The 24,948-nt window shown below is 33.8% G+C and overlaps 1 protein-coding gene across 2 annotated transcripts in view; it reads left to right on the top strand.

The window, feature by feature from the left end:
• The first annotated feature begins 602 nt into the window (after positions 1-602).
• The window catches only part of LOC116340814 (myosin-G heavy chain), a 34,102-nt gene continuing 9,756 nt past the window's right edge, over positions 603-24,948 (top strand). Inside the window, exons 1-2 of one of the 2 annotated variants that reach the window (XM_031767506.1) lie at positions 603-3,000; positions 6,449-6,902. In XM_031767506.1, the coding sequence (XP_031623366.1) occupies positions 6,788-6,902 (115 nt within the window). In that variant the 5' untranslated portion in view covers positions 603-3,000; positions 6,449-6,787. Of the gene's footprint in view, positions 3,001-3,105; positions 3,207-6,448; positions 6,903-24,948 lie in introns of those variants that run through there. The other variant, XM_031767507.1, reaches the window with a different exon arrangement.

Raw genomic sequence — 24,948 nt, 5'->3', positions numbered from 1 at the left:
ACACACACTGTTCGCTTGTGTGTTGTACTCCTTTGTATGTTTTGCTCGTTTCTTCATTCGCTCAAGTTTCTATAGTATTGTTTGTACATTCTATACACGTACGTATGTTTATTTCTACGTTAGCCACTTCGTTCAATTCTTATATGGCTGGTGCGCGCTTGTATTACTCTACGAATCGATCGAATTGGTGTTGTATACATATTCTGAGTCCAAAAAACAACAAAACCAACAACAACACATTCTTACTTTTACACACATTCGAGCCGCATTCACTATCTCTGCCGCTCGCAGTATTGTCTGTGTGCATGTGTTCGGCATTTAAATAAACTAAAAAAGCATACAAACAGACTTAAAATATTTGTGTGGATCTCCTGTGGCAGTGCGATTGATTCAAATAGAATTTAATCAGTCGGTTTAGTGACGTTACTGCAAGAGGTTCTCTCTCACTCTTTGGTGTGGAATTATTATTATTTATTTTTTTTCTCTTGATTTCGTTTCGTTCTGTTGTTATTATTGTTGTTTTTTTAAAAAAAAAAGAAAAAGAAAATACAAAACAAAAAGAAAATATTCGCTTTATTTTCGTTACGCTTGATTTTGTTTAATTCTAGTGCATATGATTTACTTTGAACAATTTTCATATCGCCCAACAAACTGTTGAGATCGATAAAAGAAAAAAAAATCATCGTTTAGGCATTTGTTCTTCCATTGCCTTGTTTCAATTAATTTTGACACTGAACGATCAATTCAAACGTGATTTTTTTTTTATTCGTAACATATGTGTGATGAAAAATGAACAACTATATCGATTCGCTGCTACTCGCCTTCATCGCTTTCTTTGATTGATATTAATTTTTTATTTCGTTCTTCTCTCGAACGAGTGAACGATAGAGACACAGTGTGTATATTGAGTCGTTGTGTTTAATTAATTTGAGTGCGCATCTTGAGGTTGTTTACTTTGACACGCGAAGTTTATATATACATTTTTTTGTTCGATTTAAGTAGCTGACAACAATAGCCGACAACGATTGCGACGACAGCTCTGTACAGATAACAAAAATCAGTGTACGACGCCGATATTTATCGTATATGGAGATCGTTAGAACGTGTTTAGCCATAATATAAAATACTTTTGTGTCGAATTTATTTTTGTGGTTCGATAAATTTAGGGCATTGCGTTCGCTTTTGTTGCCCACATCTTTCTTCTCAGTTAATTGTTTGACGAGTTTGAATGCGCTAACAAGCAACAAAAAAAGGGCATACATTCATCGAACGACGAACATGATTACAGCTGGACAAATCATCGATTGTAATGCATGTGATGAGTAGTTTTTTTTCGTTTTACGAGAATATCGATTCGATGTGAAACATAACATAAAAACCGTATCTAGAAAACCACATCCGGTCATTTGAGTTGAACTAGTCATAAAGGGAGAGAGCAAAAGAGGATTTCAATCAAAAAACGAATATCTCGTTGAATTTGAACTTTGTTTACGCAGTTATATATGCAAATAAAAACGATGTTGTTTAGAGATCAAAAGCCACAGCACATTTGAACGAAAAAAAAGGCGGAGTGTTTGTGTTTCATGATAAAAATATTTTCAACAAACGAAAAAAAAAAGACATTCGAAAAAGGTTTACGAATACCGAGAGAATACAGAATAAGAACAAAAGTCACGACGACAAAAAGATCATTTAAAATTTGACCTTAAGTCAAAAGTGACGAGCAATGACTTTTTGAATTTCAACGATTTGCAGCGGTGTTTGTGTACATGTGTGTCTGTGTGTGCGCGCGAGCGTTTTTTAAAAAAACGACACGTTTGTGATTGTGAAGGAAACTGAACTCTTTAGAGCTGACTGAGCAGTGCGAAAAATACTAATTTGCTGATCATAATTGATATTCACAATATTCAGCGCCAAAGTGCCAAAGCACACCAACAAACTCTTTGCTGCTTCTTATTCTATTTCTTCTTTTGATGAGACTTGCATAAATCATTTTGCACTCGGTCGTTTGTTTTTCTTCTGTTGTATTCTTCGGTCGTTTTTTGTTGTTGTTGGTTGGTCGGAGTTTAAAAGACGATATAGGAACGTTTGATCGTGCGTACGGTGCTGATTTATCGTAATGTGATTTGATTGTGTGAGATATGAACGTTAGCAAAAAAAAAGTTGGTGCAACACAAAGTGTACACTACATCCACGTGTCGTTGATGTCGACATACTGAGTCGAACATGAAAGGAAAGACATTTTGTTAAAAATAAATTTTGCTCAAGTGTATATATTCTGTGTGTATGTGAATTTTTTTTTGTTATTTGTTGTTGTTGTTGCTGTAATTGTTCAACGACAAAAAATATATATATTTCAACTCATTTGTGAGTTCAAAAGAACGGTTGCGCATGATACGAACATTGCAAATGGCTTGATTGTAATGCTGTGTATATATTTGTCGCGCCATACTATACTCGATCGGGTGAAGTGAATTGACCCCGTTAACCCTTCGATGACCTTACCTATTTTCATACTGAAATCAACAGTGTGAAGAATCAACAAGACAAAAATCGAAACGAAATTATAGAACCGACCGAGAGTATATACATATGTTGTATGAAGTATAGACAGAAAATGAAAATAACACCAACTATCGGACTCGTTTCAACTATATGAACTCTAACATTAAATTGAAGCATTTCGAAAAAAAAAGAGAATAACATACATACACAAAGCAATCCAATAAAATAATAGCGAAAACCCACAATAACAGGGCCCATTGAAGTAGCAGCAGTAGCAACAGCCAACACCAAAACAATATATTCGAATACTTAAAATAGAACGGTGTCGTTTGAAACGTCGATAGTGTGTATGAACTGTTGATATTTGTTCCACATTTACTCAGAAGCTCAGAGAGTCAACCAGTCACACCAGCCACTCAGTCCATCATCATATAGCGAAAATTACACATAAACGACATTTTGTGTGTAAATGTATGAGAAAAGAATGCACACAAGGTATATATACCAAAGCGACAATAAATAAATATATATTTATATAGCTCTAGATTTCATTTGCTTCATATTCCAACAAGTTACACATATTCTACGCTCATTTCCACACATGGCTACACAATTTTCTCTATGAAATGCAATCGAGAGAAGAAAAACATAGTACGAACGAACGAATGAATTGAGAAAGCATTGATCTCGTGCACGTATAGGTAAATGAAGGCTTATAAAAACCAAAAAAAAAGAATAATAATAATATGAAGTGACAATAAATAAAAGGAGACAGAAACACTTTACTTCAATTTCATAGTTCAAGAGGTTTTGTGAAGCAACCGCTTTTTTGGCTCCCTCTATCTCTTTCTCTCGTTGTGTGTGTATCTGTGTAGTTCATACACAACATTGAAACGTTCGCCTTTTTTGTCACTCTTATCGAGATCGACAAACAAATGTACACCCAAACAAATGAATTTACACACTTATTTCAACGACATACATGTTAAATTCCGAGTCACGGTTTCAATCACCGCCATAGTATGTGTCACTGCGATTTCGTTCACATGCCAACTGCATTTTCTGTGAACTGATTTAAACTCAAGTGAAACGACAACCGATCTATGGATCTCAAAAGAAAGCTTAAACAAATGCACAAGTTCAAATTCGGAGAAAATGAATTTTGATTGATTTCATTTTGTTTTGTTTTTTTCGTTAGAAGAACTATTATCAAAATTCCATTGTGTAAACGTATTTTATGGGTGTTCACTTTGAACTGATCACATTGATTGTTATCTAAGTGATTACACCGACCTTTCATATGAAAAATGTGTGATCATAACCAGATCACTTTCGGCTAAAAGCAAACGTACGATAATAAATGTTGATAAAAAAAATTGTCGTTAAAGTGACACATACAAATAATATTTATGGATAATATTTACCGTCCATTTATCATACTCGTCTGATCCTGTTCGATTGACGTTGTGTTTTCTTTCCTCTTCTTTCTTCTGTCATTTTCATTCCACACTTATTTCGTTCCACTTGCATAATTTAACAATTGTATTGGCTGTAATTATACTTGGCTTATCGGTGCTGCTGTTCAAGCTTGTTTATCCAAAATTGAATGTACATAAACTGGTGTTCACATTCTTTGCGATAACTGTTGTTGAACGATAAACGCTTATTCATATGTTTGGATCTGTGTGGGTTTGTTTTTTTTTTGTGATAAAATCGATATCGCAGTCGTTCCGATCGAATTTATTAACAAATTCCAGATTTATTCTTGAACCGAGAAAAACATTCTCATTGCAGCAAGTCGATAATTGTAAATACTTTTTTGCTTTGACCAAATATCAAGTTGGAAAAGTGTGAACTGAATGTAATGAGTTTGGAATTGGTTTTTAATGCTGCTTAAATGCAATATGTGCTGCACTTATTTATCTGAAAAAAAATGGCCCACATCAATTGAAAAATTCTACAATTTTTACAAGAAAATTTAATGTGACCACAATGAATTTTGCAAATGTGTTTTACCACGAGATCTATTTATAATTTGCCATTTGGTATTTTTGCTTTGCTCGTCGATTTCTTTTTTGTGTTTTTACGTGTGATGTAAATAAATTACGCGACACATTTTCTCAAGGGAGCCAAAAGTTCGCAAATAATCCTAATATTCTGCCAAAAATTTTGCATATCTCAACACTCAACTCTCGCTGTTGCATATATGCATGTAAAAAACATTGAACATGTCGCCTTGCATTTGCTCTATCGCTCTTCTCCCTTCCTTTTGCAAATTATGGCCCACATGCTGATTTTTTTTATTAGCGGATATTACCGAGTTCATTTGTAATTTGCTCTGTTTACATCACCATTTAACAGGCAATTTTTGAAATTCAGTTTTTTCCCATACATTTTGAACTGTTTGATTCTTTTTCACACCCTCCAGACAAAATTAATTCACAACAAAACAAACTATTTGCTATGTTTCATAATGCTACCAAATTGACCACACAAAAAAAAATGTTCAGAGAACGATTTATGTGCATGTAAAACTTTGATAGAGCGATTCGTGGTGAGAAAAAAAATGATCTAAGTAGCGCATAAAAATGAGATCGATTTGCACATTTGCCATCAAAATGTCAAAAAGCCAAATGATGATCTTCTTAGCTCAATAACTACGACTATAAATAAAATGTGATGAACGAATAACGTGTGGTAGAAGACATACGCAAAAATGCTGTGTTTTTCTTTTCTTTTCAGTTCACTAGTCGAAATTGTGACGTGTTTAACGTTTTTGAGCGATCAAACAAAATTCGTTTATAAAAAGAGATAAATCCACACTATATTATCCTCTGCTTGTGTGCACCGAGAAAGGGGCATTAGTGCCGTTCAATGTTTATATTTTTCTGTGATGAATTGTACGTGTACACGCGAATCTATACGTATACGTAAATTAAATCTACTGAATGAATTGGTGTGCGTGGCCTAGAAAACTTAAATATCTGGGAATATGGATTTGATTCAACTATTTATTTACTTTTTTGCCTTCTTGTTTTCTTTCAAATGATAGCATTGCTGTTTATTCGTTTTTTCGTGCTTTTTCGATTACTTCGTGGGCTTTGCGTAATCACTGAGTCGTAAATATGAGTGCGCACCACTTGAACTTTAACCGCAATTGATCTCTAACTCCGCCCGAAACCTAATCGCGCTTTTCTACTGTGCATTTTAAACTTCGTTCTCTCTCTCTCTCTCATTCCCTCTCCATCTCTCTCTCTATCTCGATTTCGAAATGAAATCGTAGAAGAGTTTTTCTATTTATGACATTGCATGGCTGCGCTAAAATCATAAAATCACACGTGTATTAAAAGGGATTGTGAGTGAGGTACTCGGTGTATAAAGATATGAATGCACACGGTTCTTTGAAAAGCAAATGACGAGAAAAAATAAATAAACAAACAAAATAAAAGAGCAATGCGGTGACAAAGACAAAAAGAGGGATACTGAAGTAAGCAAGAAAGAGATTAAAATGAACAAAACAAATGCAATAAAAATACATTTCAACATTTTTGCATGCAAATGAGACCTCAGCAAATCGCTAAAATAATACTTCATAAATTGCACAAACAACCTACGATCTGTCACACTTCAAATCCAACATTGGCTCGTATGGCCGTTGAGCGCATTTCTATATAATATGTGTGTGTGAGTGTGTAGACGGCATTCTGCCGTTGTCGCTTGAAATGAGAGGAAGAAGAAGAAGAAAAAAACATGTAGTAATACTTGAAATATACTGGTGCGCGCTTTTATAAATCTCCAATGAATTTGATCTATTTTCATTTCAATGTATAATTTATTTGAATTTCCATGCAATTTTATTATTGGTGTTTTACAACATTCAATTCACTAGGAACACTAATGTATACATGAATGCAACTCTCTTTTTTTGTCTCCTTTTTTCCAGCGCATGCAAATTTGTGTAGGATTCAACTGGTCAAGGGGTTCTCGTTCTCAAAACACGTCGGCTAAAAAGTGTTTACGTGGTAAAATCAATTGGTAAAACGTGGCCAAATCGACAAGAAATACATTTTGTGAAATACTAGAATCAAAGACATAAAAAAAATAAAAAAACAAAAATCAAGAATCATAAGAAACATATCGAACTGTCGTAAAAACAGACATAAGAAAAGTAATCGAACGAAAGAAAACAAAACAAAAACTTCAAAAGAAATAAAATCATAGATCTATAAATGAATGTTGTTAAGTGCGTGTTTGTGAGAAACGGCGAAATAACTTTACTTCAATGAAATTTAACAATTCGAGCAGCAATAACGGTAACAAAAACAGCAGCTCAGATTGCGGCATGAATGAAATTGACACTGAAACGCACGTTGTATGGCCATCTTGGTGTTATGCAGGTAAATTCAATTTTCCGTATTTTATTTTATTTTATTTTGCTATACGTGCATGCGTGCGCGATTGTGTTTGAGAGGGTCTTTGATTTATTATTGACCGTATGACGAAAAAAAAACGAAGAGAGCCAGCAAGAACGCATTGCACTTTTCTTGTTTTCTTCTTTTTTCCTCCTCATAATAGAATAACAACGCATTATTTGATTAATATAATTAGTCATTGTATGGTCATTGGCCACAAAATGTGAAAATAATATGCAAAATTATTTCTGTGCACAGAATAAAACGAGCATGCACAATTGCACATGCAGTCGAACTTGTCAATGGCATTTCATAGAGTATCACAGTTCATATAGCTTGATTTTTTTGCTAAAACGAAGTGCGCGCACTGACATGACGTGCGCATTTGGTCTCCTCAACGACTGAGAATAGCCGATTTAATTTTATTCCAGTTTGTCGATACGAATATCGGTTTAGAGCCAGTTCAAGTGTTCTAAAGACTTATTTATCGTGATGGTTGGCTGAAAATTTCTTCGATCTATTTTTGCACTGCACACATACAGTCGCATCGACGAACAGGCCCATTTTATTTTGTATCATCGGTCACATTATGCCCCATTAAAATAAAAGACGATCAAAATAAAACGAACCGAATTGATATATCAACAAAAGCAAAACTCACACTCACACATTAAGAGCAGAGAAAGGTAAACATTACGCGGCAAAAGCCGTATTATGCGCATTAACCTACTTATTTGACTTCAATCGACCCAAAAAGTTCAATCGCATTAACGCTAAAACTTTAATTTATGATGAAAATGTTGCGCTTATTCGAAGTGAGTGCGCCGCTTTTACGGTTTATTTTATATCGAACTGGATCCAATTCAATTGAAATAAAACCAAAATCCGGGCAAACAAATGAACGAAAAAAAATCATATCACATACACAACACGCTGCCACAAGCACAAAATGGTGCTTAGAATTACGATCGATTAGCAAGTTAAAATGGAAACCTTTGACTAAAACTCTATTCGCTTGCAAAAATAAAAATAAAAAAAAGTTACAAGTAGCAAATTAAAATGCTTAATGCTCCTGGCCTTTTGGAATTTTTATTGAATAATCACCCAGCGCAGCACAACTGCACACAAATTCATTCGAAGAAAAGAAATTCTTGCGAAATTGTTCGCGCAGGTGATGGAAAACTGTATATTTTACTCATTTCAATGAAATACGATAACTTTGTTACTGTTTTCTGGAAATGATCTATATGTGGAACGCCATTTCGTTTCGAATTAATGTTGTACTGTCCAATTTCCCTCGCCGCAAAATCTTTTCCGTGCACAATACTGATAAAGTAAAACGCACTTGTCCCGAAAAATACGATTGAATTGTTTTTAATGAAGACGAATTAGGATGAACATTTTCACAGTGTTTGCTGCACTGACAACAAACAAATTTATAAACGACCTTGAGTATCCACATGGGCCGAAAATAAAATAAGGCGCCAATAAATTTTTCTACATCCAATTAATAAAGCTTGTAATGTCAAGCATTACATACAGTTGTTTTTTGCTCTCCACATGCGAACGCCCAAATTGAGAATCCGCACACAACAGAAGCACTGAATCATTTGAATAATTGAATATCGAGAGCGACCAAAATATGATAAATCTATTCAAATGTTTTATTCAATATAATTAAACGAAATAGACTTTGCTGACTTACGAAATAAGCAAGGTAAAATCAAATCATAAACAGAAGAAAAAAAACTACACAGAGAGAAAATCAAGTCAATTGTAAGCGCCGCTGTGGTGCCAGGAAACTTGTTTGACTACGCGCTCGTTCGCATAGTCCAATATATTAACGTATTTTCGTGTTGTTTTGCATCTTATTAGTTTTTCTAAATGAAATCAAGTGAATTGTTTTTTTTTCTTGATTCTTTTATCTCTCCAATTCGACGGGCTTTATTAAAAAATAGAGACATTTGATTAAATCCACGGATTATATTCGAAACGGCTCTTTACACACCAAATGATCCAGTTAGTTATTTGACAGATCCCATTTTTATGATTTTTTAACAATGCATTGCACATTTTCTGACGCTAAATTATCGATCGCAATAACTTTATTATCGCAAGCAAACTATTCACCATAAAAACATTTGTGTCTCTTGTTGTTTATAGCAAATTTTTCACAAATTGAAGCGAAATCCAGTTTATCGAGTGTAAAAGAAAGAAGAGAATTTAAACCGTTTGACTATTAAGCCGTATATATGCCATTCAATAAGTTGATATGCGGTTTCGATTGCTTTAAATGTATTGAAATCGTATTATTCAAAACAAGCGATAAATAAAAGCATAAATTGATCAATTTATTGGGTGAAGGAATGTGTTCGATCGTGTTATAGTTGCTTGAGTGCTGCGCAAAAACCGACAGGCGAATGACTGTCTTAACACCTCTAGTTTGCTACACTCACCACCGCCCGACGCCGTCGCCAACTTGATCTCAATGGGGGGAAAAATAATAATAATGTTCCGCGTTGTATCAGAATGTCTTACTTCAGATGAAAAAAAAAAAACATAATACGTTTGTTCAATTTCATTTACATATTTATATCTATTATAATAACAGTAATTGCAATGGCATCGGCTTTTACAATCTTTTTTTTTCGTTTATTTGTTCGTTTGATCATTTCAAGCCAATGCATTGCGCCAATATTGATCGAGCAAATGGACTTTTTTTTCGGCGCAAATTGACTTTTTATCACACATTTCAGAGACTCATATTTTGAACTTCCTTTACGAGCTGCAATGCAAAAAACCTTTATTTAAATCGTTATTTTAACAAATTTTCAAGTGAATCGATGACAATATGAAATGCCGTCTTAAATTCACTAAAAAACGCACGCAATCATAAAAATACATTTTTTTCGGAGATTTTTTTATACGAGATGGGATTTCATTTAAAATAAATATCAACGTGAATATAGCTTATCAGAATGTAATAATACTAAAATTAACATACAAATCAACCCGACCTGCTGGTTTTTATTCTTGCCTACCTTTTCTTTCGATGATAATTTGCATTCTCAGTGTTGCAGCCTCTCTTTACTGTATATACATGCGGCCTCACTCCATCGACAGATGAGAAAGGCAGCGAAGCAGTTTAGTTTGTAGCATTCATTCTAGATAATCTTTTTATGGCACGATCATCGACAGTTCATTTCAGGGTCCCAAGAAAATTATTCGAAATAAAGTAAACGAATCAAAATCATTTAAGTTCGAAAATTGAGCATTGGGTAATGGGCTAAACCAGTGAACCGTCGCACACACAAATACACATATTCTTTTATAGGTTCATTTACGTTCTTAGCGTTGCAAAGAGAAAGAGAAAAATGATCATAAAAACAATCTGATCGAACTTTGCGAAACAAAATTCACTTGCGTCAAATGAAGACATTTAAAGAAGTTAAAGGTTTTCGATAAAAGGAATTTGATTAGTCTCTGATTTCAAATACATGCTTAATAGTTTGGGATGGCTTTTTTTTCTTCTACATAAATTATTCTTTATCAAATGACTATAAAAATGTATTATTTTATTTCTTCATTTTTTACGATCCAAAGATGTTAATGCGATCACTTTTCAGAGAACATTTGAAATACATAAGGTTCAGTTTGAAAGAAACGAGAAAAAGAATCATTTTCCATTAAAATGCACGAGAATACCTCTCGAAAATCTGTTGCACATTTCATGATCACATTAATATACGTCAAAACTATCACCAAAATGTTAATCGCACGAGATCCCATTCGATGCTGTTAGATAAATATATGGAAGATTTAGTTGAAATTGATTCCATTCTCTGAACTCTTTTCGAAAATTGCTGATATAACATTTTTGGCCCACGTTAAATATGCATAAATCTTCCGTTATTTGTGGCATTGACATTTACACGTATTTCTCATTCATTAAAATGATCTGCTATCAACATAGAAACGCACATTAACCTCACACACATCGATCACTAATGAAGCACAACCCAACATTTTTGTTCAAAACAAATTCAACACGAATGATCTGTCTTTCTCTATTCGCTATATATATATATATTTTTTTTATTCAAGTCTAGTTTATATCTAAAAATGCTTTAAATGTCAATTGACTAATTACGATGAGCTAATGGTACGATCTATGTGAACACAAATTGATCATAAATTTTAAAAAATGGTTCGAATGATGAGAATATTGCAGTTTAGATTCCACATAACAATAAAATTGTTTCAGTTTTATCTTTTTAAATGTGGCAAATCATGATGTGTCATGGTTTAGAGTTGAAATACAACGATGAAGATAGCAAATCGAATTCCATAAAGTGCGAAATTGAATGCAGAGGAAATAATTGAATGAGATAGAGACAGAGAGAGAGAGAGAAAGTGTGGAAGCAAGCGATGGCGCAAGAGAATATTTGCGATTTTATTGATATAAGCTTGTATTATCACTAATGTATACGTTCGCAATTTTCATGTCTGCCATTATTGCTAAGTTGTGTGAATTTCAAATTTGCGTGTTTTGTTGCTCAATTAGTGTTTTGCTATCGTCAAATGGTTTCTTTACTAAAAAGGTGCAGTTTATAATTTGTTTCAAATGTATTTTCAAAGAATGAAAAGAACGAAACACACACACAAAAAATATATAAATATAAACCGAACATAAAAAAGTTCTATAAAAATGAAAAGCAATAAAAACTGCTGATTCCTGATCAACGTTTAAATTCCTCCCGTCTTTCGATGGAAATAAAAACACAAAACTATTCAGATTGTAAAGCTTAGAAGTTGAAAATCCGCTTCATTCATTTTATTTTAACGAACATTTTGCAGAAATTATTCCAATGAGCAAACTTGAATAGATAGAAAACACTCATTTTTATCGTCGACTAAATGGATAATTATATGTCCAAAAATTAGATATTCACTCACTAAGTTACGATATATAATTCAGATAGATCATAAACCATATCGAATTTATGTTGCATTTTTGAAAATTGTTTACTAATTCACTGCATTTATTCACTCAGGTGTTATTATCAATGAATGAATTGTTGGTGGGGAAACAAAACAGAGAATTTGGTTTCATTTGCCTAAATGTGCTAGCACCGAGCAAGACTTAATTTTCAATTCACCAACATATATTTTTCGAAACAAAAGCTATAAAATAATGAGTTTGAGAGCCAAATTACCACATCGAAGAAGCGATTTTCAATGACCAAAAATGGTATACGATAATGGCCTGTTAAAAATAGATGAAAAGAAAGAGAGCGAGAAATCGAACTCATGAATTCCATCTATTAGTTTAATAGTGTGCGCTTTTTCTCTGTTGGTTAGCCGTTAAGCATTTTAAATGGTGTTCAATCGATCAGAGCAACGAATTAAAACTGGATCGAGAACGCGCTATTGTATGGAAGAAAAATGCCTAAAACCGGCATTCATGCGCTCGCCCGTTTCTACCCGATCTCTCAAATGGCCAATGTACTCTATTTGATTCCATTCTATTCGATTTGGTTGAATGATAAAAATCGCATTCGTTCATAATAATCGATTTAAAGTTTGTTCGTTGATCTTTTTTGATGGTTTTGCCGGATTTCCCTTCATTCATTTTATGTGAATCGTCCGTGTGGATGCAAAGTACCAAACGTTCTTTTATATGATTCTCTTCAAATTAAGACATAACTGTACGCACATAAAACTCTCTCTCTCTCTATCTCTCTCTCTATCTCTCGCTCTTGTCGGATGGCAAATAAAATATACAAAATTATAACGTTTATTTCTCCATTTATGCCATATTTGTATGGAAAAATGTGTGTAGTTTCTTTCATTTCAAGGTGTTTGTTTTACGCCGAAATCAAACACAACTCATATATCCACATTTTTTTCTTTCAAAAGTTTTATACGTATGTTCTCACGTCTTTTTTTATATTTCTGTTTTGTAATTAATATTTCTTTTTTCGTTGTTGTCGTCATTGAATGTTTGTAAAGAAGAAAATACGGTTCAATCGCTTACAATCGACAACGATAATGTCGAGGAGGATGACACGCAAACAAAAATGACGAAGATAGGGAAAAAAAAAGTTTAACACTTTGGAACTAAAAGAATTTTTATTGCACAAACATATGAAGTGAATATATCATGATAACGGAATCTGTTTGCCTTTTTATTCATTACATGTGCGCGACTCGTACCGCACTTCAACTTTAGTACTTATTGGACGAACATTTAATGTTGATTTTGTGTTTATGTTTTTTTTGGGTGACATCAATTCCCAAATCTATTCAATCACACTAATCTATGAGACAAAAATCGAGTATTTTTATTACGCATTTACCTTCAATTGGTTCGTGATGAACGAAATTCAACTTTTGAAACGTAACGTATTTGCTTGAATTTCTAAATAAGTTGAAATATTGATGCGCAACGAATCCATAATTAATATATACAGAGCTAATTAAATTTAACAAGTCTTATGTTCCATTTTGTTGGCTGTCGAGCGCTGTCATGCATGTTAAACATTTATATCGGATGTGTAGCAAGCACACATAATTTTCTTTCAACAAAAAATCAGCTTGCAGCGCTAACCAAATCAAAAGCCGAAATGGAAAAACTTCGTAAAGAACACAAAATTGAAAATACACAGGTTTCAATTTGAGTCACATGTTATTGCAAAGCGCACACAGAGAAAAGAGGAGAATCACATGAGACTCGGTTCTAAATGTGGTCAAATTAAATCGTGGAACGATATGAGCTATGAAGTCAACAAGAACACACTGCGGTACAGTGAATGATTTTCTTTTATTTCGGTGTTTGTGTGTGCAATGGATTATTTAGCAAGCACATCGGGAGCAAAATTTATTAGCATGCAAACTGATAACGGAAAAAGTGCTGCTTAAACATAGTACCTATTTTAATCGTCAATCTTTATGCAACGGCTTGAATGAGCCGCACCAAATAATGTTCACATAGTGAACATGTGCACAATTATAATATGGCAACGAAACAAATAAATACAAAAACAACAACAACAACAATATGTACCGATCCAGCAAGCATGGAGACGCGCGGAGAGAGAAGAGTTCACTAATGTTCACAGTGTAGTGCGCGCGCCATAAACAAAATCAACAACAACAACAACAGATATCTATGCAATTAACGAAGTAATATGTTAGTAGCTCGCGCACATTATTCAGCGCGGCCGTTGATCGAAATGTTTTGCATGGCATCATCGTGAAATGGTTCAATTCCATCGTGTAGTGCAAATGCTATACATTCCATATGTATGTGTGTGTGCACAGGTAGATTTCGCTCGGTATTTGGATTGTTTGGAGATTTCACGATCGCATAAACACAAATGGCATGGATGACCGGTTGCTGTGGTTGGTTGATAGAACATAGGCACAAGCCGTACATTTCTTATCTTAAAACCACTTTAAATGCAAATATAATAATTCAATAGATATTTCTCGTTGGTTTTTTTTCTCTTCTCTCTACCTCTCTCTATCTCACTCTCATGTGCAAGGAACACATGTTCCGATTCATATCTCATTCATGGATCTACAGATCTCTTATGCAACTTGCACTCACTTCTCGCTGCTTACATTTTGATTTACATGATTCTTTACATGTCCAATTTATTACTACTTGCTGCGGTGATTTCTTTTCGTTTGCAGCAAAATCACCTTTGTATTTTCCGCTCATTTTTTCGACATGATTTTTGACTTATTATCTGCTTGAATTTATGTGTAAATCAATTTTATGTGTGTGTGTTTGCGATTTTTTCGCTGTTCACAAGAATTGGTGACAAATTGATTGTCTTGTATGGTGAGAACTTAAATGCGATTGCCGTTATTGAATTCAATGATAAAGAGTTTGACAAAAACGTTCGAAGCAAATGGATTCTTAAAATGGGAGACAATAAAATCCATTGAAACTTTGGCTTTAAATTAGATTTTTTATCTATTTAAAGTCAAGCACGCAGCCGTGAAATGCATATCAATAATGCGACAACCAAACTGGCAACACGTAAAAAATGACTAAATGGTTCACACATTTGAGTACATAGTGTATATACACCAAAAGACCATCACACTTTTGAACTATACATGCGCATGGAAAAAGAGTGCTTTGCATGCCATGCACGCTATTCGATGCGGTTAGTCTCAGTGGAAAATCACACATCATAGTATGAACGATGAAATAGCGCACTTTTTCCTTCTCTTTTTCTCTCTCTTTACCTCCCTCCCTCGCTATCGATCTCTTCCTCCATCTGAGATGTGTTTGGCATGCATAAAACAAACAATTTCAAATATCACATTGAGAATCGAACGTTTTGCTTTGCATAATAATAAATTGTGAGCGCACCAAACTGCGTGTGTCTATGTGTGTTGGTCTGTCTCTAAACTCCTGTTGATACAATATCGGAAGGAGGGAGGTAATATACACAGCAACACATGCATTTATCGCATTCGAAATGCAATCGAACATCTAGAAAAATCAATTGTTCGCGTGCGGTGCTAATGACGATCATTGATCACAACTAGTAATTCACTGCACATACTTGTTTTCCATTTAAAATTGAAAAGAAGAGAAACGAAAAAAAAGAACAACGATATAAAAAAAAAAACGTTTTGGGGCCGGAGGTAATGAAACTCCGGCGAACCGATCGATTTGCGAATCGACCGAGACACATTGGGCGCACGCGCATCCGCGCATGGGCAAAACAACTTTTCTAAACAAAAGAAAGCGCAATTTACGTCATATTGTATAGCCTTTTTACGGTTCATAGAATAAATAATAAAAGCGAAATATTATCATTCTGGGCTGGTGTTTGATACCCGTGTCGCCTTTCAATGCACAAAGATCGACACGGTAAGTGTTTTGTTTTTGGTTGTTCAGTGATAAAAACAAATACGAATGTATAAGCCGTATCAAACACCGAGGAACGAAACGATCACTATACACATACGTTTTGAATACTAGAGATACGCCTATGTCTATGAAAAGGAAACACACGAAGAAAAAGAAAAAAAATATATATATATACTACATATCTATATTGAGGTGAGGCACATAACTATTGTTGTTTATTATTGGAATATTGATTTAAGTTGAACACAATTCACTAAAGGAATTTTTGTGTACAGCCAAACTGTTTGGTTGAGCGAAGGCGCGCGCGCAGCTCACATTTCGTGCCCACCTCAATACATCAATATAAACCGTTTGCCATAAGTGCTGGCTTTCTTCGATATATATATTGAAAATGTTTGTGTGCTCGCAAGTGCGCTCGTGCTCGGCATATACACACATTTATGTTGCTCAAGTTCCGTACGTGTATCTATTTAATTTCTGTGCTATTGTTATTTGAATAGCGTCGAGTGCAAATATGCAAATTTCACCTGACAACTCTTCCATACTAATGCTTATAAATTGAATACAAAATAGGTACAACATCGCACAGTCCAACTCTAATGCTAATACACAAACCGCGATCTCTTCGATTTTTTTTTTGATGTAAAATTTTGTGGTTTACCACTTACAACATCACACATAAAACTCTGTGTGTTTCACGCTCTGCGCTAAATTGTCTCACTCAATTCTGAAAAATGCTAAATTGGTCAAATATTTCAGCCAGCTTATGTATATATATTCAATGGAACAACGGCTTATCGTAAAAATGTACTACTTAAAATTCATTTACATGATCGAATACAACACGCAAGATCTATTTATGTTATCTGCTCATACCTGCGCGTATACTTACATTTTAACTCATTAAACGAATAACAAACCGAGTTACACATTTCCGACATACTGCACTTTTACAAAATTGATGCGTTATTAATTGCGCCAATTGATCAACTCAAGAATTCGAATTGATCTGAAAAAACATGACATCGAATGGTAGTAGCATATGCTTCATTTTTTTTGTGTGTAATTATCAAAAGAAAGTCTGTTTTTCCTGAGCGTTTTATTGCCGTTATCTCTGTAAAATAAAACCACCAAAATGTCTTATCGATGACGAGGTATTGTTGATGGCTGTAATACTTTGAAGTGATAAGTGAAAAATGGCTTCGTCATCACAAATGTTCAAATTTATGTGCAAACACATAATTCCCTATCTTGAATGCGTAGAAATGACGGCGAGCGTACATAAATGATAAAAAGTAAAAAAAAGGTACCCCACGGCTACGGCAATAGACGTAAAATTCTCTTGAAAACGCTTGTTGAAATCTATATTAATGCACATCTCATTACGCAGATAGTTGGCAGAAAGAGAAAGAAAGAGAGAGAAAGAACACGCTGAAAATGGTGTGAATTGGCTAACAACACAACCCGTTAATCGTCATTAACTACGTGTGCGCAATGCGCGCAAACACAGAGAAACATGAACTTAACAGCTTCCATTTTCAAATGCACGACCTCAACAATTAATTTGAGGGACAACAAATTGCTAATAGAGACTCACCAATTATTATCCGCATTGTGCTACATTTGTCACTTAGTCAACAGAAAACTACTGTACCTGAATATTTTATTCAAATTAAGATCTCATCGATTATTAAACGAACGCGGAAAAGAGTTTTCTTTTGTATGCGTACATGTGGCATGTATTGATTATAAAAATTTAATCCAAAAAAGAAATTTCCACCGCATGATTTTTTTTTTTGCCAGAGTCGATTGCGTCAATCAATAAATTAGATAATGTAAATGCTGTACGAGTGTATTTTCAATTCTATTTTAATTGTGTACCGTTTATTTTATCATTTTTTTTTCTCGAAGAGAATATGGTGGGCAATTAGCAGTCAGCCAGAAGAGATCATCATTGTAACTCACGCGATTTTAGCTACAACATTTTGAAGAGAAATTATTTAACGATATTGTGAATGCGCTCTAATTAACATCATTCTGATTAAATATGGTGTTTGCTTTGTTTCGTAGCCGATTGTATGGCACAGCGCGCAGTCAAAGTAGAAAGCGACAATCAAAACAAGTAAATAAGAAGAAGAAACAAATTAATCGGCTCTCGGTGTACGCACATCGTCTATATGTTGCACACAATTTCAATAATAATGTTGACAAAATGTAAAGTACCACATTAGGTTTTACAAATGCCATTCTTCGGCTATAGTTATGGAAAATACATCGATATGGTTGACATTTTTTTTTTTGTTTTATTCATTCTGATCGAATTTTCGAAAATGTCTTCGAGAACACAAATAAATGGTCATAAAAATAAAAATCGCTTTTAATTTTATGGCTATTTTTATGCGAAGCGAAAACAACACATTAGCTCCTTCGGTTGAGATTTTCAATTCATTAATTTTAAGTTTATTTCGTTCGCATTTCATTCTGGTTGGCAGTTTGTGTACACCGTCTAAATGTCACATGTTTTTCAAGAGATTATCAAAGTAAAAGTTACAAATGAGATAGAAAGAGAGCACGTTAAAAAAATATGCCAAAAAATACGACCGATGTATATTTGGCGTGCGAAAAAAAGAATCGTTGAATAAACGACATTCAGTAGAAAAGGACAGCCTAATACTTACTATGGTCAATTTTGGGCATATATACCGCTGCATACGAAGTTTTTGTGAAGGCAAAGTTACTTCGCACGATCTCTTCGTTTCGCGAACTGATTTTTTCTTTCTTCTGCTCATGTGTGCTCTTTTATATATATATATAGTTCAACGTTGGATAAGAAAAAAACCACAGGTCGACAGCATGGTGCAAAGGAATAAATATATTTCACACATTTATTATTTTGTCGAAGATGGAAGTTCAAATCGAAAACTGGTTTGATATGCTTTGCTCATTCTTGCTCTCTTTTAATTTTATTCATTCAAATTATATGTGATTCGATTTTGCCTTGAATCTGCTTTTGAGAAACGAAATAAAAATCTATTCCATTTTAATTTTGGTAGAATAAAAAATAAGAAGAAAGAGGCATTTGACATGAGATTATACCTTTATGTGAACCTCTTGTTAAGCATACGTATGTTTATTACGACAAAAGCAAAAGAGCAATCGACAAAAATGCTTTAGTTCGTATGGCACATTCGTTTCCTGATGTATATATAAATATATATATATTCTTGATACTTATCCCCGATGACTTGTTCTCTGTTTCGTAAATGAAAGACCAGCGCCGACTATGTCTGATGAAAGACAGAAAGAAAGAGCTAACATACGAAGTACTTTAAAGAAAATGCTTCGCCAACCTGAGTTTAAATGTTAATTCGATGTTAATGCCATTATAACCTCTAATTAAGCCACAAAAATTTTTAAAGGTCACATTGGTATGGCGCAGTTCAAAGATTCGGTCGATCGCTCATTCCGGCCCTCATTTATATGCATCTTGAAATTGATCTTTTTTTTATTTTAAAATTTCTTCCTCAAATAATTCGAGTTGAATTTTTGTGGCAATATATGTCAATTCTTCGTGAAATTTCTATAACGAATTTCGAAGATGAAAGAAATAAAATCAAAACAAAAAAAAATTTGGCCTTCTTAATCTTTGTTGAATACAACAATGTTGCCCTAAGTAGGTAGAGATAAGACTTAGGAAATAATGCGGAGTAAATGCAACAGTTCAAGAATGCAAAACAATATACATTTGAATAATAAAATAATTTATAGATTGAGCAAGTGTGTGACTCAATCGACAAATCAAACTGTACTGTACTAATTCAAAATCATATACAATAAACATACAATATAACTTTGGCTTGAATCATGGCATCTATGAAAAAAAAATCCATAATCTCAAGAGAGAAAAAAAAAAAACAAACTGCGCCTCAAAGATGTCATATGAACAAAGTCTGATGTATTCAATATCTTGGAAAATGCGCAAAATCAATATATTCGACACGTTATTTGTATTAGTACAAAGTTGCAAATGGTTATTTGTTTGAAAAATGACGATGGTTTGATAATAATTTGTCAAAATCTCTTCAAGCGATGGATGTATAAGTATGTTTAATGTTCTGTCGAATGGTAACGATTCTCGCGTACGTTAAAGTAATCACAGTCATATCGGTTGGGCTAGTAATCGATTCGTTGAAGAACAAGAATCAAATCGAGAAATCATAAAATTGTTTCAAACGAGATGAACGAATCCACACGCGCCATGTCACGTTCGTCCATTTGCCAATGGCTTAAAATAACCGATGGAATCCCACAAGCAATCAGCATTTTTCACTTTGTTGCACGCCTAAAACCAAACAACTGCTTTTCATATCTGCAAACTTTCCATCATCATCTGTTTATTTTGCATTTTTGAGCCGCCTCATCACCGAGCGACGTGTATGTAGAAAGAAAAGTCATAATTTTTATTTTATGCTTTTCTTCACATTTTGAATAGATTTGGTTTGCATTCATCATGTTAAAACAAGAATCAAGCATTCTTTTCATAATTTCCATTCAATATTTCAATTTTCAAATGTTTCGTGAACAAATTTTGTAGCACGAATGCATAAAGCGAGTCATTATTATAAATGAGTTTTGGTTGTTATTGTTTCTTTGTGAAATGAATTAGACGGTCTAATAAATTTTGTCATAATAGAGTTGATGTTCACATTTTCTTCTGTGACGTTGTTATTCAAAATCTATTTGCTTCCTACCTACTGCAGGATTATTAAATGGTCATTTGGATGCACGGGATCCGAATACAGTTTAACTTGAATGACTTTCAATATTCTTAGTGGCAGTTGATCATATACCGCGTACACAAAATGGATTTCCACATCAACACCGACTCCTATATTGAGATCGGTCGCATCCTTACATCATAAACAAACAAAAATTCTTTAGTTAATTTGATGCATGCTTTTTAATGAATAAAATTCCACTTAAAGTACACCAACCGATCATTTTGCCACAGACAAACCCTTTTGTCAGCACAACAGTGTGTACATACAGTGTACACAAAACCAACAACATTCAATTCCATGAAGGCTTTGCGTGCACGACTTCATTCCAATTTACCTTTTTGCGTCCGTATCCGTGCCGACCAAATGAGAAGGAAGATTGAGACAGAGACATATTCTGTATTGAATGAGTTATATTATTGCGGTCATTTATTTTTTTGCACTGAACATTAGTGCTATTTTTGATCTTGAGCATTAAATTGAATTTGCGTTTGTGGCTTCGCATGCGATTCGCTTATTGATCACATTCTATATGAAGTGTGCGCGTGCGTTGTAAGCGTACAACAAGAAAAAAAGGCAGGGTCTTGAAAATTAATATTAGGTGAAGACATTTCCATAATTGCGTGATTTGCAATCATAGATAATCAGTCCCAAATCGCATCTATTTTATGCATAAACCTGTTACATATTTCGTTGAACATCACATCGATGAAATTGTGAATAAACATTGTACATGTGAATTGAAACTCGAGATGTGTCCAAAAAAAATGTGTGTGTGTGTGCACGTTTTTCTTTTTATTTCCGAAAGTTTGTGTCTGCGGTTTCAAAATATACACAGCAAGTTATTTGAGAAGCGTGAAGAAGAGTTTGGTTTCTTTTTTTTTTCATATTGGCATGTGGCACAAAACATAACCACGCAACAATCCACGGCCTATTGATAAATGGAACTAATCCATTGCAATTTATGTACGGCTAAACACAAATGTGCAATTAATTTTCGCACGAGAATATACTACATACACATTGGCTTATGTCTCGCGGTTGAACACCAAATCTTCCTCACATATTATAACGTATTTAACGAAGATGAGTGATTATCATCACGAAGTAAGCCGGGGCTTTTTTGTGTGTACGCTTTTTTTTCTCATTCTGATTCGTACATTCCCACCTTCATATGTCTTCGTCATGATTTTGTTGCGATGCACAGCACCCGAGAAAATCATGTGAAATTAGCAACACAAATTGTTCTGCCATGTTCACTTTACTTATTTGTTATTGAATGTTTTTTAAGCAAGTAGCTAACATTGTAACTGCATGCGTATCAATAATGCGAATTGCATTCGTTTATAATTACGGTATTCAGAAAAAAATGCGAACAAAAACTGAGACGAAAAACGACAAAAAGTGTCCCTGACTGTGTAAATGTTTTAAAATTACAAAAAAAAAAAAACGATTCAATTTACCAACTGGCTCAAAAAATGTCATTTTTTCGTTGAAAACCACCATGCTTAAATTTTGAATGGGACAAAGAATCATGATCACAATATTGCAAAATATCATCAAATGACAGACATAGATTGGTATAGATAAATCGGTGAATCCTTGATATCAAATCAATTCAAATGGAATTCAATCGTTTCTACCAACAAACGAGTTTTTTTTTTTCGTTATCTTGTTATAATCGTTTAATTTATATCTTTTTTTCTCCATCTATCGATGTCTAATTTGTTGGATACACTCCAAATAGAATATCATGGCAATTCATCTATTTTGTTTAATCTTTTATCTAAAAACGACACTTATACTGTAGATTTGCATACATTTTAAAAATTAATCTACCGAATGATCGAATTAATTTCGCTCTGGGGTCAAAACAATTAATCACGAAATCATCATAGGAAATTAATTCAAAATTCATGCGGCGCACTTGTTTTTCACAAAATTCACATTGAACGTAAGCAAAATGAAAGCATGAATATAAGAGTATTGTGTTTCGGCTTATTTAAATTGAAAAGGGTAATCACCTAGAAGGCGGCGTTCGCACTGTGCGCTTTGCTCATAAAACAAAGTCGACCTTCTTTTGACCATTTGTTCAGCTCGCAATTCACTTTAATCGCACTTAGATTGAATATATAAATGTATATGCATGTATTTTATATTATGGTATTAGTCCCTCCACTATGACAATCAAATGTATTGTCTATACTGTCTTTGTTTTATGTACGACTTATATTAAGTTGGATTTGACATCGGAATGTGTCATATAAATTGTTCATTGTGCACACGGACGGGTGTGGTCGTTCTGTGACTGATTTACGTGCAGATATGTTCAATTTTCAACTGTTTCACCTGGCACATGTGTGTGTGTGTGTGCACTCGCGATCGTTTGCGCTTCTCACTCAAAAGATGGAGCAAAACTTGTATCCAGTCGCGCGATTTGTATAATTTTTATGACACATTCTACATGTGACAAAGTGTGACTTGATTCGAAAAAAGGCGAACAACACAATGGCTTTGATTATGTAGGTGATTTGTTTTCAGTCACCTCACGTCATAAAATAAAATGCGGATGAAAACAGCTTTGAAAATGTGCAGGCATAAAGAGCAAAATGCATATGGTTTACATTTCTTGCAGGTGATAAAATGAGAAAAACGAGCACCATCAATTAATTGAAACAAACATGCACATGCATTTCTCAGTAAACACAATTCAAAAGGTTGAGTACAATGTGTGTCCCCAACTCCCCACACAAATGTCGTTTAAAAGTTTATCAATCTATAAAGACATGAAAAACTCGATCGATATATTTATAGCAATTTTATTTCTTCGAAATGAAACCATTGAAAATAAAGATTTCATGTCCAATCGTTTCATGGATTCGAATTTGCCCCATATTATCGCATACACCAAACAAAAACAGAAATATTAATTGTTTTTATGATTCAGTTTTCACGTTGAAACGAATAACACAATATCGATTGTTGTCGCCCAAAAGAAATAATATTGATCATTTCCATGATATTCTGCTCACATAATCAAAACTTAAAAGAGAAGAAGAAGAAGAAGAAGAAGAAAAAAGACAGAAAAATTGCTCACGTTTATTCCGTAACGACAAATGTGAAACCAATCGTTGACCTCAATGACAATATATTTAACTTAGGCGTTTTGAGCGCAATGTTGAGTGCAAACAAACGGAAATTCAAAATAAACAGATCGAGAATACGTTTTCAAGATTTTATTATTCAATATATAAAGCCATGACATACCGTCACAATGGAGTTTTACCAAAAAATGTTCTCTCTCTCTCACTCTCTCTCTCTAATTCATCGATTTGAATTATATTTTTTTTTTTCGACCTGAGTCGATGAACTCATTTTAAATGCTACACATTATTGTAACCGATCTAGTGTAGAAAAAGCGAATAAGTTTATAAAGCGTGGTTCAATCAAAAGGGAGTATAAATGATGCCGATGAAAAAAAAAAAATAGTAGTCATCATTGAAAGATAGAGAAAGAATAGAGATAAACATTCTTTCTGTGGGCTAAATGAAAAATTATTTCCATGTCCAGTGTTGAATAGATGTTTGAACTAAATGTGTGTTTTGAATTCTGTTAAGTTATATAAAAAATTGAATCATTCAGGTAGCTGTTTTGTGTTTGAAATCTGAAACAAAACAAATGAACAAAAACATTTTTTTCACGTTCTTATCAATTCCACGACTTTTCTATAATAACAACTATCCGCGTGAATTCCAATCCAAATAAAACTATTTAAAGATAACTGTAGAGTTCATTTTGTGTGTGCCTTTCAATAAAAATTGAAATTCGACACTACCCAATTCAGAATGTGATGGGTTTGAAATTAAATCATAAAGAATCAGCTTTAAAGCGATTATAAAATGAATATATTTTTGAATTTTGTTTGACATAAAGTAGTGTGTAACGTTTTTGCACAAATGGATTTTACTACTTGCTGTCGGCAAATGAATACATAAAACGGGATTTCGATTCTTGCGTCAATAATAATAAATTGTCCTCCGAACGAATCACACAAGCGTACACCTCTAATTCCAGACCAGAAAAAGAAATAATCAAGAGAGAGAGAGAGAGAGAGAGAGAGAGAGAGAGAGAGACTGTAATGACTACTTGAAATATATCACGGACTGAAAGGTGTATTTATGCGATCGAATCATAACTGTTTCACTTAACTGATATGCGCGCGGTTTTTCTTCTTCTTTATTTGGATTTGTATTATTGTTTCATTCGTATAAGACATCGCATCGCAATTCATTGGTAGCACAAAGCATTTATGCACCTCGCAGCACACGAAGAAAAGAAAATCGATTTCATCTGACTA

Source organism: Contarinia nasturtii, unplaced genomic scaffold (genome assembly GCF_009176525.2).
Source record: "Contarinia nasturtii isolate CC-2019 unplaced genomic scaffold, AAFC_CNas_1.1 Cnas_scaffold_695, whole genome shotgun sequence".
NCBI lineage: Eukaryota > Metazoa > Arthropoda > Insecta > Diptera > Cecidomyiidae > Contarinia > Contarinia nasturtii.
The sequence above is the reverse complement of the archived record's forward strand: the minus strand, read 5'-3'. Positions and strand labels throughout refer to the sequence as shown.